The following is a 16,742-nucleotide window of genomic DNA, read 5'->3' as shown; positions in this document are numbered from 1 at the left end:
CAGGTATACTAATGTGGGCAAGAATCTTGCAGAAGAAATGGAGTAGCCTTCATAATCAATAAGAGAGTAGGAAAAGCAGTCTTGGGATACAATCCCCAAAATGACAGAATGATCTCAGTTCGAATCCAAGGCAAACCTTTCAACATCACAGTAATCCAGGTCTATGCCCCAACCACTGCTGCTGAAGAGGATGAAGTTGACCAGTTCTATGAAGCCCTACAACACCTTCTAGAAGCAACGCCAAAAAATGATGTGCTTATCATCATGCTAAATTGGAATGCTAAAGTAGGAAGCCAAAAGATAACCGGGATAAGAGGCAAGTTTGGCCTTGAGTACAAAATGAAGGCACAGGCTGGTAGAATTTTGTCAAGAGAATACAATGGTCATAGCAAACACTCTTTTCCAGCAACCCAAGAGACAACTCTACACATGGACATTACCCGATGGTCAACATAGAAATCAGATTGACTATGTGCTCTGCAGCCAAAGATGGAGAAGTTCTATGCAGTCAGTAAAAACAAGACCAGGAGCTGATTGTGGTTCAGATCATCAGCTTCTTGTTGCAAAATTAAGGCTTAAATTGAAGAAAGTAGGGAAAAGCACTAGGCCACTCAGTTATGAACTAAATCATATTCCCAACGAATATACAGTAGAGGTGACAAATAGATTTAAGGAATTGGATCTGATAGACAGAGTGCCTGAAGAACTATGGACGGAGGTTCGCAACATTGTACAAGGCATAGCAACTAAAACCATCCCAATGAAAAAGAAATGCAAGAAATCAAAATGGCTATCTGAGGAAGTTTTACAAATAGCTAAGGAGAGAAGGGAAGTGAAAGGCAAGGGAGAAAGAGAAAGATACACCCAACTGAATGCAGAATTTCAGAGAAAAGCTAGAAGAGATAAGAATGCCTTCTTAAATGAACAGTGCAAACAAATAGAAGAAAACAATAGAATGGGGAGGACCAGAGATCTTTTCAAGAAAATTGGAGATATGAAGAGAACGTTTCATGCAAAGATGGGTATGATAAGGGACCAAAATGATAGGGACCTCACAGAAGCAGAAGAGATTTTAAAAAGGTGGCAAAATTATACAGAAGAAATATACAAGAGCGAGCTTAACATCCCTGATAACCACAATGGGGTAGTTACTGACCTGGAGCCAGACATCCTGGAATGTGAAGTCAAATGGGCTTTAGGAAGTCTGAGCAACAATAAAGCTAGTGGTGGTGACAGCATTCCAGTTGAACTATTCAAAATCTTAAAAGACGATGCAGTAAAAGTGCTACACTCAATATGCCAGCAAATTTGGAAAACTCAACAATGGCCACAAGATTGGAAAAGGTCAGTTTACATTCCAATCCCAAAAGGGCAATGCCAAAGAATTTTCAAACTACCGCATCATTGCACTCATTTCTCATGCTAACAAAGTTATGCTCAAAATCCTACAAGCTAGGCTCCACCAATATGTGAACCGAGAACTTCCAGAAGTACAGGCAGGATTTCGAAGAGGCAGAGGAACTAGAGATCAAATTGCCAACATATGCTGCATCATGGAGAAAGCTAGGGAATTCCGGAAGATCATCTACTTCTGCTTCATTGACTATGCTAAAGCCTTTGATTGTGTGGAGCACAACCAATTGTGGCAAATTCTTAAAGAGATGGGAATACCAGAGCATCTTATTTGTCTCTTGAGAAACTTATATGCAGGTCAAGAAGCAACAGTGAGAACGAAACATGGAATCACTGATTGGTTCAAAATTGAGAAAGGAGTTCAGCAAGGCTGTATACTGTCGCCTTGCCTATTTAACTTGTATGCGGAGCACATCATGAGAAAGGCGGGATTAGAGGAGTCGCAAATTGGGATCAAGATTGCAGGGAGAAATATCAACAGCCTCAGATATGCAGATGGCAGAAAGTGAAGAGGAACTAAAAAGCCTGTTGATGCGGGTGAAGGAGGAGAGTGCAAAAGTTGGCTTGAAACTCAACATCAAGAAAACAAAGATCATGTCATCCGGCCCCCTCAATTCCTGGCAAATAGATGAAGAAATGAAGATAGTAACAGATTTTATTTTCCTGGGCTCCAAGATCACTGCAGATGGGGACTGCAGCAAAGAAATTAAAAGACGCTTGGTCCTGGGGAGGAAAGCTATGGCAAATCTAGACAGCATCCTAAAAAGCAGAGACGTCACCCTGCCAACAAAAGTGCGTTTAGTCAAAGCTATGGTATTCCCAGTTGCAATGTATGGCTGAGAAAGTTGGACCATAAGGAAGGCCGAGTGTCAAAGAATTGAGGCTTTTGAACTCTGGTGCTGGAGAAGACTCTTGCGAGTCCCTTGGACTGCAAGGCGAACAAACTGGTCAATCCTGACTGCTCCTTAGGCCAGATCCTGAAGATGAAACTCAAATACTCAAATACTTTGGCCACCTCATGAGAAGGAAGGACTCCCTGGAGAAGAGCCTAATGCTGGGAGCAATCGAGGGCAAAAGAAGAAAGGGACGACAGAGAGTGAGGTGGCTGGATGGAGTCACTGAAGCAGTAGGTGAAAACTTAAATGGACTCCGGGGAATGGTAGAGGACAGGAAGGCCTGGAGGATCATTGTCCATGGGGTTGCGATGGGTCGAACACGACTTCGCACCTAACAATAACAACAAGAAGTTGTGAGTTCCTGCATTGTGCAGGGGGTTGGACTAGATGACCCTGGAGATCTTTTCCACTATGAATCTATGACGAGAGGCTGTCCTTGAGAGTGGGACAGGAAGCTGTTTGTGATGGCAGCATAGATCAGGATGCACAAAAATGGCTTTCAATTGTGGGCGGGAAGGCTAGACACTAGTGGGAGGACACTGAAGCCAGAGTAGTTCAGCAGGGGAATGGGCTCCCCCCTCCCTGGCAGCAGCTATACAAAGATTTGGCAGGGTGCTCTGGGCTGACCATGGCCTGTGCAGGTGGTTGGACTCAACGCGTCTTTCCAACTCTAATGACTCCAGACCAGGCCCGCTTCACAGCTACAGTCTCCCCCCTTCTGACCAAGAAACGGGCCAGGCAAGGCTGTGTCTGCCACAATGTACAGGAAGGAGATGAGTGAGGCAAGAAAAGTTTATTCCAAATGTACAGAGACCACCTGTGGGACTCCACAGAGGGGCTCCATGCACCCCCGTGGCAGAGGGATGCCCGAGGCGTCTTGCTGCAGCCTGAGCAGCCAAGTGTGGCCCCAGCAATGCTTCCGCCCCTTTGTGCTCCGGGATCCCCTCCAGCGGTCTGGCCCCAGGGGCTGTCAGGCATCGAGGTGCTTTGTGAGGCGGCGGATTTTCTCCTTCTTGTTCTTGTTGCCATGCTTCTTCCAGGGCTTGCCTTGGCTTGCTTCTGCCAGATGCCCAGGGGGGACTGTGCCCCCTCTGGCTCCCAAGGAAGACCGGGTCCCCCGCATCAGGGCTCGGGCGTTCTCCTGCCAGAAAGCCGTCATTACCAAGCGCACTTTTTGTCCTGCCCCTCCCACCAAGTGGTTCTGGATGGCAGTTGCTATTCTGCCTCCTTGCAAAGGAGGCACCGGAGGGGGTCTGCAGCAGAGCCGAAGCAGAGAGCTGAGGGAGGGAACACGGTTTCTCCAAAGCTTTTCCCTCAAAACTTTTGTTGGGCGTTAAGGTGTGCCTGGACTTGACTCTCTTGGTGAGGAAATCTCCAGCAGGGAGGAGGGCACGGGCCCCAAATCTACTAGGCAACCAGCTGCCCTGGCAGAGAGGGACTTCCCCGCCCAGGCTCCCCACCCCTCAGCCACTCCAACCCTGACACCCGGCTGGCTGTCCACAGCGAAGGCAGGCAGGAACCCCACCAGGCAGCCCCCAGGTGGAAGGGCCGGCAACCCCCAAAAGACAGCAAGGGCAGAGTTCTATGTGGCTGTCCCGGGGGGGGGGGTCCTCAGCACCCTTATGGCAGCAGCAGCAGCACTTGGCTGGGAAGCAGGGCCTCCACTCCCTTTACCTGGGTCGGCCACGACAAGAATCCTCAGGCTGCCAGAAGCAGGCAGCACCTCCTGAGAGCTGGACACTGCCTCAACACCCCTGCTGCAGCAGCAGCAGAGGAGGAAGGAGGGTGGCTGAGCATATTCTCCTCCCCTCCCCCCCCCCCCATGGTCCCCTCCTCACCTGATGGAAGAAGGCGTCCACCGTGTTTTCAATCTGCCAGGCCTTCGCGTTCCGGATGGCTGGCATCTCCGCCCAGGGCTGCCCCGGTGGCCCTGAAGCACCCCTTCTGTGATGGATCTGGAAAGCCTCGGGATCGGTCCCAGGAGGGGGGTGGCAGTACAGCAGCTTCCCCTGTGAGGGAAGGCGAGGCCCGAGGGAGCGGGGTTCACACTCTGCCCCTCAGACAGGGCTTCTCCCCCAGCCAGAGTCTCCTCTGAATGGGGATTCAGGGAAGCAGCAATGAAGCGGGCACATCGCGCCTTGCCCCCTCCAAGAAGCGGGCAGCACTTTCCTCGCTCCCTCCGGCACTTGGTATATTTGTGAGGCAAGGAAGAACAACACAAGAACAGCTGCTAAGGTCATTCCTGATACTCTCCACATTTCTTCTAACATTAGACTGGGAAGTAACTTTTGTGTTTCAACTTGTCCTAAAAGCTGCCAGAAGTCTTCTACCCCACCAATAGCTTCAACATTTCCAGATGTTCCTCTAAAACTGGAACACTGGCCATTAAGGTGACAAAAATAACATGTTCTAAATAAATCCTATTACATTTAAATTACTGAGTGGGGGAGGCCTGCAAAGACTTGTGGAGGGAGAATTCATTCACCCCTCTTGTCCTCCGCTAGCTTCTCCTCTGTATCTTCCTGCACACCCCACACACCCCCCCCTGCTGGCTGGCCTCCCCTTTTGTTTCTCCGGCAGCAGCCTCTGCCCACCCCACTCTGCCTCCAGCTTCACTTTTCCTTTTTAGCCTGACACACACCTTGCCCTGCTGATGCCGGGGCTTGGAATCCTTGGCCCTGTTGTTGGGGGGCTGCCTAGCAATCCCCTGGACAGCTGCTGAGACCTCACAACTCCCCCCCCCCATGAGATGGAATCTTAAGAGTTAGAAGGGTCCTCGAGGGTTATCTAGTCCAACCCACTATTGCGTGCAGGAAATCCTGAAAATGCTTTGCTGAAAGAAGCACAGTCAGCTTCTCAGGCTTTTAGCCTTCTGTTTACACTTCATGTTGTTCTACAAGCCTAGGCCTTCTCTCAGGCTTATAGAAAATACACACACACCCCTCAATCCATACAAGGCCCTGTTTTGTGGATTCTTTGATCCACACTTGAATGTCAGGGTTCAACATTAGATATCGACCAGTGCATTCTTAAGTTATGTTTTTCCCTCCTGCTTCCATATCCGGACACCGTTCTCCCGCCTGCCGTTCCTTCCCCACAAGCGCCCGTTGCTCCTCCAGGCAGAGACAAAATTCACGTTCTGGACCATTTCAATGGCAGACCAGACTTAGGATCACATCTCCCCACTCCCATGAAGGCACGCGGCTTCCCACATAACTTACAGCAACGTAATCCTTCAGGATGTAGCGGGCCGAGCGGGGCTGGTCTGGCCGCCCGTGATCTGTCATGAAGCCTCTCATGCCTGGGGGTTGGGAGGGGGAGAAGAGAGTTGGCCGTTACGGGCAGGCAGCTCCGGCCATTCTCTCAACCTTGTCGGGGAAGGGAAGTTGACAGGAGCCCAGCCAGAGCTCCACGATGGACCAGGCACTGGAGCCCCAGAAGCAGGGAGGGGTCGATCCAGGTGCCTCTGAGCGCCTCACCTACACCCAGCAGCAGGACTTCCCTGAGATGGTTAGCCTGCCCCCCTCCCCCAAGGACACCACTGTTCTCCTCTCAAAGAACTCGTGGCAGAGCCAAGTCTCAACCAGCAGCCAAGGGGGGTGGGGGTGGGGGGCTTAAGCCCCAGCAGCGTGACTCACATCCGTAGGCCGTCAGGAGCTCCTCTGATGTTGGCGGCCGACTGGGCGCCTCATCCTCTCGGGGCCGGACAATGTTTATGCCGTAGGTCACCTCCAAGACGTGTCGTGGGATCCGCTGGCAGACGTGACCCAGTTAAGGAACCAAACTTGGGGGCAGGGGGCAGTGGACAGCCCCTCACTCAATGGTCCCTTTCCCACAACCTGGGGAGGAAGCACCTGCCACGCTTGGACGGCCCAAGCAGGCCCCACCCAGAGGATCAAAGGTCCTCGCCAGGCAGCTGCAGTCCTGCCCCCCCCCCAAGATTGGGGATCAAAGTGCTTTACAAGCTCTCTCTCAACTGAGGGGGGCGGGTCAAGGCTGAGCTTGTGGGCTGGTCAGCCCCATGGAAGGGCTGTGGAGGGCCGGCTGGAAGGCAGGCTGGGATCGAAGGAGCAACAGCGGAGGGGAGGTTGGGGCTGAGGCGCTTCGGGGCTCCCTCTGCCACTGGTGCAGCCCAAGAGTTCCAGGGCCCTGCTTGCCCAAGCCGGCTGCGACCTCCCCAGCTGCCTCCTCTCCCTCCCAAGAGCACAGCTTCCAAGGCCGCCTCTTGGCCAGCCCGCTACATGCCCCTGCAGTGCCTCCGAGGTACACCTACCCTCCTGGCATCCACAACGCAGGGCTGGCCTTGAACAGGGGTCTGTCTCCCAGGGGAGTGACCTGGCACTGGCCCGAGGGCACCCAGCAGACCTCATGTGTGTGTGTGGGGGGGGGGGAGGGGGGATTCAGTTCTGCTGAATAAATGCTGCTCCTTCCCCCTACCCCACATGAGCTTTCCCCAGCAGCCCAGGGTCCAGTGCCCCCAATTAAGGTTACATCACACACACACACACTTGCTTGAGAAGGCCACTCCCCCCCCCCCACTCCAGAGCCTTTCTACCAAGCTCAATAGCCCCCTCCCTCCCCCCCCCACCATCCCAGGCACAGGCACAGTCCTCTCCCACAGTGGACTGCTCCCCCCCTTCCCCTGTCCCCCACCCCAGAGAGCAAAGAAAGTAGGATATCAGAGAGACAGGGGGGATGTGATCTCGCATCTGGTCTATGGGCAAGATCCCGCTGCACACCATCTCTGCCTTGGTGGCCACAAAGGACGGGAGGACAAGGCCGGGGCAGTCGCAGAGGCAGAGGCCGGGCCCCACGTACAGGGTCTGTGGACAAAGAACAGAACCAGGTGCGCACACACAGGTGGAGGAGGAGAAGCCCCCTCCCTCTGCCCAGCAATAGGCTGGCTGCCTCCAGCTCTACCTGGAAATGCTTTGTGTGACCCGGCGTGGCAGACACAGAGACCTTCTTCCTCCCCAAGATGGTGTTGATGGTCGAACTCTTCCCCACATTGGGATAGCCCACCTAGGGTGGAAGGCACAACGCTGCCTTAACAGGGAGGCCAGAGCTCCCCCCTCCCTTGCCTATGCTCAGAGGCATTCTAGACCCTGGCGTTCAGCACTGTCTGCTGGGCCCGGCCCTCCCTATAAGGCCACCCTAGCTAAGGCTTGAGAATTCTGACTCTGGTGGGCCTCTCCAGGCTCCCTCCTGTGTGACCCACGGCTCTCACCGCCAACCGGCCCTTCTGGGTCAGCCACTCCTTTGGGGGGGGGGAAGCACCCCTCACTGAGGAACCCCCTATCCACCCACGGTTCTGGCTGCGACTCACCAGCCCCACAGTGACCTCGCCCTCTTTGATCTTCTTCCCAGTGTGCACCGTTCGGAGTATCTCCAGCAGTTCTTCCCTCTGCACGAGTCGGCTGCTGTTTAGGAGGGTCCGGCTCTGCTGGACTCCTAGGCCGGCAGCCTTGGCACAGCCCGTCCTGCTTTCCCAGCAGGGCCCAGCAGGATCCTGGCTCTCTGCCACCTGCTCCTCCTCCGAGCAGGTCAGCCAAGCCTCCTCTTCACAGTCCTGGTACTCTCCGCTGTCCTCGTCTGTGCTGCTCTCCTGCTCTTCCGAGCTGCTCTCCTCCAGCAGACGTGAGGGAGAGGTGGGTCTCTCGGGCCAGGGCTGCTCTTCCGTCTGGCTGGCCAGCCCAGCGTCCAGAGCAAGCAATTCTCCAGCCTCCCAAGAAAAAGGAAACAGAGAGAGGTTCAAAGAGGGGGGGGGATAAGGGGCAGCACTCTCCTCCCACCAAGGAGCCTCCCTGGCTGGGGAACAGGGCTCCCTTCTGAGCTTCAGGAGTTCCCCCCTCTCCTTCATTTGCCTGCCTATTCATGTCAGCCTCTGGGGCCATGGGAGGGAGGTCTCTGCCCCCTGGAGACAGGCTGTGCTGTTGCAGGCTGTGCTCTCTCCCCACCCGCCACCCCCCAGCAGCAGAAGGGACCTCAAGGGATTCTAGCCCAACACCTAACACAATACAAGATATTCATGCAAGTCCCCGCCCCATGCAGACCCCCAGTGAGCCCTGCTCCAGGCCCAGAGAAAGGCCTGTGCCAATCCAGCTTGGAGGGTGTGGTGACTGGCATTTCCTGGGCGTCTAAACTGAGGGCACGAGTGCTGAGCCCTGGCTCACGCCATCCTGCCCACATTCAGGGTGAGTCACAGGAGCAGCACTGCTGTCTGATGGCCACCCAGCCTCTGCTTAGGATCCTCCTCCAAAGGAGGAGAACTCCCCCCCCCACACACACACACACACACCTCTAAAAGAAACCTGCCAAGGGAGCGGGGGCCTTGACAGGAAGCTCTTCCTCCTGTTTGGCCCAAATCCATTGGCTCTGGTCAGGCCTTCTGGGGCAACAGAAACGGAGCAGAGGAGGAGGCCTTGGCTCTGGTGGGCTCCCAAGGGTGAAAGCTGTCTCCTCCCCGAGATGTCCCCCAAGCTCCATCCCCACCAAATCCTTGCAAGGTGCTCTCCAAAGGACAGCCACGGCCAACTCCACGTTAAAGTTCCACTAGGGGGGGAAACACGGTGCCACCTGATGGCCTCACCCCGACGGAAAGCACAAGTGTCTCCCGAGCACCACCAGCCCCTCCCTCCCCCTGCAGGGCATCCCCAAGGCTACCTTGGAGGCCAATCCCAGCCGCTGTCCCTCCGCCAAAGCTGACCAGAAGACCGCTGTCACCCCTTCACCCTTGAAGAAGTGCGCCCAGGCAGACCGCTGCGCTTCGCTCAAGAAGTCGGCCTTGTTGAGGAGGAGGAGGGTCTCCTTCTCGGGGCTCAACTCCTTCACATAATGCTCCTGCAAGGCGGAAATAGGAGAGACCCTCCATCAGACACCTGCCCAAGCCGGCAGGGGGGGCCACAGCTCAGACAGGAGGCCGTCCTGCCCACCCCGCCCTGAGCAGCAGCCTCGCCCAGCGGCAAGAAACTGACATATAAGAACCAGCTCTTCTTCTTCTTCTTTCTTCTTCTTCTTCTTGCCATGATGCTCAGGGCCTTGGCCTCTCCAGACACACTGGGAGTCCCTGCACTCACCCTTGCCTGGCAGGGGCCTCTTTCTTCACAACAGGAAAGATCTTTGTTCGGCATGGCCCCAGCCGGTCTTCAATGCCCAGAGAAGTCTCTCCCCAGACTGAGAGTGGCAACTGTCCTTCTGAACCACAGGAGGGGGCAAGAAGTTGCTGAGGAGATCAGGTGGGAAGTGGCTTCTCTCCCCAGCTCTGGGCACCTTATAATCAGGCCATGGGCCTCAGTCCACAGACCCCTCCAGCTCCTCTTACCCCACGGGGAGGGGGGCGCTCTCCTCTCCCACCTGAGACCGGCAGTCCCTCTGCTGCAAGAGCCACCTTTCTCCTCCCATCACACCCCCTCTGTGCTGCTGTCAGACCTGAATCTTAGAGCAGCAGAATGGCTAAGGGAGAGCTTGACAGAGAGCAACGGAGGAAAACCAAATCCCACAGAGGCACTTTTGGAAAGGAATCATGCCTGCGAATCAACAGCGTCTCAAGCCCTCTGTCATAAGGCCAGGGAAACTTGAAGGCAGCAGGACAAGAGGAAGGGCGTGGCAGGAGATGAGCGACACAGGGAAGGCAAGAGGTTTGAGAGAACGTTAATCCGAAGGGCCACCACATACCCCACACACTCTCTCCTTGTATGCCGTGCTTCCCTCTCTCATAACATTCTACCTATCACCTTAGGTCATTTTTCAGAAACTGATTCCTCCTGGAATCCCTGGTCTCACTTGCCCATTGGTCTTTGTTTCTCCATAACCATTTGTCCCCCTCCCAGTCAGCACTCTGGGTTTGGAATGTCTTGTGTGCAGCTACACCCAGCGTGGCTCCCCTTCTGAAATCCAGTCCTCCCTCCTCATTGCAAGGCTCTTCTGCCTAACAGAGCAGCAACAGGCAAAGTGAGACTGCTCAGAAAACCCGGCCTTTGGGACCGGAAGCAGCACTGGTGTTTGGGGGCGGGGGAGATTCATTCATTTATTTATATTTGTATACCGCTCTCCCCTGAGGCTCAGACGAGGGGGGGAACCTGCTGATTCTACCTTCTCCACTCACCAAGTCAGGGCACCTGAAGAGGAGGGGGTTCCGGGCATCCACGATCTGCACCACCACGTCGCTGCAAGAGAGAAGGGAGGGGGGGCAGCCACCTTTGCTCACCCTCTCCCAGGGAAGGGCAGCAGCTGAGCAGCAAGCAGCACTCCCCAGGGAAGCCTGGCTATGTGAGGCAGGGAGGGGGAAGTGCCAGCTAGGACCTGGGAGCCCTAAGGAGTCGTGTGGCCTTCACACCTCTCCTGCCTCCCCCCACCCCCCCTTGCATCCGGACCAACAGCCACTGTGGTGTTTCTCTGGAAATGGACTTTTTCATTGAAAAACCATGAGCTGTGATTCCTTCTCCTGCCCGCCCCCACCATAGCTGCAGCTCAAAGAAGTGGCTTTAGCAGCCCCTCCCCTCCCACCACATCGAGAGCAGGGTGCAGAATGGAAAGACATCACCTTCTTTCAAGAACTCGCCAAAGCTGCCTCCAAAATTCCAAATTTCGTTCAAATGGAGTCAAAATGAGCTTCTGTTCTTCCTCTAAACTTGAACATGGCAAGGAACAAAACAGATTTGGGGGTCCTTATTGTCCATTTACTAGAGAGCTCTTAACTGCATAGCTGTTCTCAGAAACCTGCTTGTATTATGAGCTGCTGTAAGCTGCCCCAAGTCTTTGGGAAGGATGGCATATTAATTAGAGTACAATTAAATGAGTAAATAAATAATCTGATGACAACCCTTTGTGTCAGCACCTATATTGCCTACTGGAAGAACAGACAGCAGCTGCGCTCCATGGATCAGGCTCTCAGCCCTATGCAAGGCAATGGAAAGAGGATATATTTATTCAATTTATATACCATTCCTCCCTACGAAGCAGGCTCGGACTGGCTGACAAATAAAAATAAAGACAGAAAAAAACAGTATCTCTCACCGCACCCACTAGATACCCTCTGCCTGTCCAATCAGACTGGAGGATATAAAACGGGGGGGGGGGGGGTGAAGGGTGAGGGAGGCCTGTAAGCCCAAACCTCAATCACAGGCAAGGCGGAAGAGAGCTGTTTTGCGGGCCCTGCAAAACTCTGGTAGCTCCATCAGGGCCTGGATTTCAACTGGGAACTCATTTCATAGAATCATAGAGTTGGAAGGGGCCACACAGGCCATCTAGTCCAACCCCCTGCTCAACGCAGGATCAGCCCTAAGCATCCTAAAGCATCCAAGAAAAGTGTGTATCCAGCCTTTGCTTGAAGACTGCCAGTGAGGGGGAGCTCACCACCTCCTTAGGCAGCCTATTCCACTGCTGAACTACTCTGACTGTGAAATTTTTTTTCCTGAGATCTAGCCTATATCGTTGTACTTGAAGTTTAAACCCATTACTGCGTGTCCTCTCCTCTGCAGCCAACGGGAACAGCATCCTGCCCTCCTCCAAGTGACAACCTTTCAAATACTTAAAGAGGGCTATCATGTCCCCTCTCAACCTCCTTTTCTCCAGGCTGAACATTCCCAAGTCCCTCAACCTATCTTCATAGGGCTTGGTCCCAGATCATCTTCGTTGTTCTCCTCTGTACCCTTTCAATTTTATCTACATCCTTCTTGAAGTGAGGCCTCCAGAACTGCACACAGTACTCCAAGTGTGGTCTGACCAGTGCCGTATACAATGGGACTATGACATCTTGTGATTTTGATGTGATGCCCCTGTTGATACAGCCCAAAATGACATTCACCTTTTTTACCGCTGCATCACACTGCCTGCTCATGTTTAGTTTACAATCCACAATTACCCCAAGGTCTCGTTCACACACAGTGTTACCTAGAAGCGTATCCCCCATCCAGTAGGCATGCTTTTCATTTCTCTGACCCAGATGCAGAACTTTACACTTATCTTTATTAAATTGCATTTTTATTGCCCATTTTTCCATTGTGTTCAGATCTCGTTGAACTCTGCCTCTATCTTCCGGAGTATTTGCCAGTCTTCCCAATTTGGTGTCATCTGCAAACTTGATGAGTAGTCCCTCCACCCCCTCATCTAGATCATTAATAAATATGTAATAAATACGTAATCCTGCGTTAAGCAGGGGGTTGGACTAGATGGCCTGTATGGCCCCTTCCAACTCTATGATTCTATGATTCTATGTTAAAAGGTACCGGGCCGAGCACCGAGCACCGAGCCCTGAGGTACCCCGCTACTCATCTCTCTCCAGTCTGATGAAACACCATTGACAACAACTCTTTGAGTGCGGTTCTCTATTTCAAAACGAAGGAGCCCGGGCCAAAAGAGCCCTGGTTCTGGCTGAAGTCAGGCAAATGCGTTTAGGGCCAGGGATTACCAACAAGTCGGTGTTTGCAGAGTGCAATGTTCTCTCGGGTTTGTTGGGAGAGGTGGTTCCTCAGGTATGCAGGGCAGCATGGGCAATGGGGCACTACAGCTTAACTGGAAAAGTGCCACAGCTGTGGCTCTAGGTTATTAAGAGCCCATTTCAGGAGCTCTGCTGAGGACCAGCCTGGCTGAGCCAATAGCATTTCTGGCCCCCTTGAGCTAATAAACCAACAAACTTGGTGCAGTCGTTAAGAGCAGTGGCAAGCCTCTTTCTCCTCCACATGCAGGGAGCTGGGTGATCTTGGGCTCACCACAGCCAGGATAGAGCAGTTTTGACTAAGCAGTTCTGTCAGAGTTCTCTCAGCCCCAACTACCTCACATGGTGTCTGTTGTGGGGAGAGGAAGGGAAAGCAACTGTAAGCTGCTTTGAGACTCCTTCAGGGAGTGAAAAGTGGGATATAAAAGTCAACTCTTCTTCTAGAAGAAGAAGAAGAAGAGTTGGTTCTTATATGCCGCTTTTCTCTACCCGAAGGAGGCTCAAAGCGGCTTACAGTCGCCTTCCCATTCCTCTCCCCACAACAGACACCCTGTGGGGTGGGTGAGGCTGAGAGAGCCCTGATATCACTGCTCGATCAGAACAGTTTTATCAGTGCCGTGGCGAGCCCAAGGTCACCCAGCTGGTTGCATGTGGGGGAGTGGGGAATCGAACCCGGCATGCCAGATTAGAAGTCCGCACTCCTAACCACTACACCAAACTGGCTCTCTACTTCTTGGGTTACAGAAAGGTGCTGCTGAAGGACCTTGACGGTTGCAGCAGCCAACCTCTGGCAAGCCAGCTGTCCCAGAGTCAGAACTTAGTATCTCCTCTTGCCCCTGGCAGAGAAGAAAAATCCCAAAGGTTCGCAGAAAGCAACAGGCCTATTCTGGATCACAGAAGCCACGCCCAGGCACAATGTTTTTCTTTTTGCCCTGCCCGGCAGGGAGAATGTGCTGTGATGCTCCAAGCCAGGTAGGGGATAAATGAAACAGCAGAAATGGTTGATGCATGCTCACCAGGCAAGCTGCCGTCTCCATTCCAGGAAGCTGTCTCTTTCTGCTTGGTTCAACACTGCAGGGCTGGTTTGCTTGTCCCAAGAGGGCCTGCAGAAAGCAGCCAAAAAATATCCTGTTCAGTCCTGCCTCAGCAGAGATCAAATAAGAAAAGACATGTTCATGCTGAAAAGGCATCAGCTGCATCTAACGCCACGGCAAGAATCAACAGAATCCCAATGGATCGTACAACCCTCCGAATCCAGGTCAACAGTCACTCACTGAAGAGATTCCAAAGCGCTGCTATATAAGTCAAGGAGAAACTCGAGGAAAGTCCAAAGGGATGTGGCAACAATTAGAGAAAGGAGGGAGGGTGGAAGGGCAGGACCACCACATTTGAATACTTCATTTCCAAAGCACATTTGTATGGAGGTCGACCATACACTGAACATGAGTGAGCATGTGACTCGGTAGCTAAAAAGGCAAATGGGATTTGGGGCTGCATCAAACAGAGTATCCAGATCATGGGAGGGGCTCTGACGCAGAGCTCCTGCTTTGGTTGCAGAAGGTCCCAGGTTCTGTTGCAGCAGAAGGATGAAGGTAGCAGGAGATGTAACAGACCTCTGCATGAAACCCTGAAGTGTGAGTGACAGGGCAAGGAAATAATGTCAATTGGGACCAGACATGACTCAGTTTAAAATTGCTTCACAAGGGTCCTGAGACTACTCTCACTACAGGAAATGCCCTTTAAAGTGCAAAACTATTCAACCTCAGTAACCAGTGCATCTCTCACAGCCAAATTACACTGAGGAAGACAAGTCAGATGTCCATACGGGTTTGTACAAAGGCACATAACTTTTTTGCTATTTACCAGGTAGCTGTGATGCAAACCAAAATCTGCCTTGAACATCGGCAAGAAAGTAAATAAATATGCATGCCACTGTGGAACAGAAAAAGACCCTGGAGGAAGAAGATAATCTAGATCAGAAAGCAGCACAAGGAGACAAGGGTTTAATCCCCTACAAATCATTTGCCGCTACCCTACATGAACTACCACCTCCACTCCAGTTGCATTTGGTATTTTAAAGAAATCAGAGCCTCTGTCACATAATTCCTTGTGTAATGTACAGATTGGCCATGACCTGCTCAAAAGGTATACTGCAGTTTGACTGTATTGGAGAATTGCATGCTCTCCTTGGGCTCTTGGTCCTCTACAGTTGGTGTTTACGCACCTGTGCAAGGATGGATGTTAAGCCGGCCCACACAAGTAGCCACGATCTCTTCTGTTGCCCTCAGGACAACATCAGAAAAGCAGGCACAAGGTACAGGGGTGCAGGCGGGGGCACAGAACGTGGAGCCAGAGCACAATGCTGCCGAACAACAGACTCACCGTCGTGGGATACGCAGGAACTGCTTGTTCTGCTCATGCAGCTCATGGATCTCTTCGGTCTCCTTGGCTGTCAACAGGCCAGTCTGAGCTTCAGCAGGAACAAGCCTGATATTCAGTTTTCTGCAGAAAAGGGCGATGCAGTGGGTGGGGGGGGGTCAACAGGAGCGCAGGGCGAGGATTGGGTCCACAGCTGTTCAAAGAACTCACCGGCCACAAATTCGGTGCCGGCCAGCTCAGCCGTGGCCAGGAATTCTTCCAAGGAGCTCTGCTCGGTGATGGACTGGACGTTGAGGCGGCTCCAGTCGTAGCCATCGTGCAACTCGCTCGTGTGGAGCTGTCGGGAAAGGAGGAGCTCAGCGACGCCGCCAGGCCTCGTCTGCCCCGGGGCGAGCCCCACGAGCCGCAGCCCCACGGCAGGCAGGCAGGCAGGGCCAGGGCTGACGAGGGCCCCGGGGAGGCGGCCTCCCGCCCTGGACGCCCCCCACGCGCCTCACCCATCCCTCGGCGGCGGCGGCGGCGTTGCGGCGGGGCCCCCCTCGGCCCTGGCGGCGGTCCCGGAGGAGCGCGCGGCCCAGCCCGGCCGCCTTCTTCTTGCCCATCGCAAGGCGCGCGGCCCACGCAGGACGGTGCTTCCGGCCACGTGGGGCGGCCAGGCCAATCGCGGCGGGCGGCGGGCGGGCGGGCGGGGGGCACCGTCCTAGAGGCTCCGGGCTGCGCGCGGCGCCCCGCCGGTGGTTCCGGCCCGCTTCGTTCCTACCCGCCAGGGGGCGCCAGACGCCCGCTCGCCCGCCCGAAGGGGAGGGAAGGAAGGGAAGGGAGGGGCTCCGGCGGTGCCCAGGCCTTGCTGCGTGGCCCCAGGGGGCTGGGCTGGGCTGGGCTGGGCCGGGGCGGAGAACCCCCACCGCCCCCCCCCCTGGGTCTTCTGCAGGCCTCGGTCCCCAGGGCAGAGCACACGCCCGGGCACGGACAGCGGGGCCGAAGGAGACTACGCCGCTCGCCGCTTCCCCACCTGAGCCAGCTGGTGAAGGGGCCTCCTGGGTCATCTAGTCCAGCCCCCTGCCCCATGCAGGACGCTCACCACCCTCTCGCTCATCCACGGTCACCTCCTACCCCCAGGGCTCACTCCCTCCACTGTAGGCTGCAGCAGGCGGGAGAGCTGCGTTTGAGTCCTGCAGCCTCATAGAAGCCAAGCCAGGCCTTTCCTGGGTCATCTGGTCCAGCCCCCTGCACCACGCAGGACGCTCACCACCCTGTCACTCATCCACGTTCACCTCCTACCCCCAGGGCTCACTCCCACCACTGTAGGCTGCAGCAGGCGGGAGAGCTGCGTTTGAGTCCTGCAGCCTCATAGAAGCCAAGCCAGGCCTTTCCTGGGTCATCTAGTCCAGCCCCCTGCACCACGCAGGACGCTCACCACCCTGTCACTCATCCACGTTCACCTCCTACCCCCAGGGCTCACTCCCTCCACTGTAGGCTGCAGCAGGCGGGAGAGCTGCGTTTGAGTCCTGCAGCCTCATAGAAGCCAAGCCAGGCCTTTCCTGGGTCATCTAGTCCAGCCCCCTGCACCACGCAGGACGCTCACCACCCTGTCACTCATCCACGTTCACCTCCTACCC

At 54.4% G+C, this 16,742-nt stretch overlaps 1 protein-coding gene across 1 annotated transcript; it reads right to left on the bottom strand.

The window, feature by feature from the left end:
* Window positions 1-3,087: 3,087 nt before the first annotated feature.
* Window positions 3,088-15,769, bottom strand: LSG1 (large 60S subunit nuclear export GTPase 1). Its single transcript, XM_077347959.1, has 14 exons — window positions 15,621-15,769; window positions 15,330-15,460; window positions 15,127-15,246; window positions 13,761-13,847; window positions 10,852-10,938; window positions 10,414-10,474; window positions 8,973-9,149; window positions 7,636-8,031; window positions 7,230-7,331; window positions 6,989-7,132; window positions 5,948-6,071; window positions 5,531-5,610; window positions 4,148-4,318; window positions 3,088-3,450 (listed from the first exon to the last, which is right to left on the bottom strand). Exons 1-14 carry the CDS (start codon window positions 15,723-15,725, stop codon window positions 3,280-3,282), a joined length of 1,956 nt encoding a protein of 651 aa, XP_077204074.1. The 5' UTR covers window positions 15,726-15,769; the 3' UTR covers window positions 3,088-3,279.
* Window positions 15,770-16,742: the final 973 nt, after the last annotated feature.

This window comes from Paroedura picta, chromosome 8 (genome assembly GCF_049243985.1).
Source record: "Paroedura picta isolate Pp20150507F chromosome 8, Ppicta_v3.0, whole genome shotgun sequence".
NCBI lineage: Eukaryota > Metazoa > Chordata > Lepidosauria > Squamata > Gekkonidae > Paroedura > Paroedura picta.
This window is presented reverse-complemented; position numbering and strand designations above follow the sequence as displayed.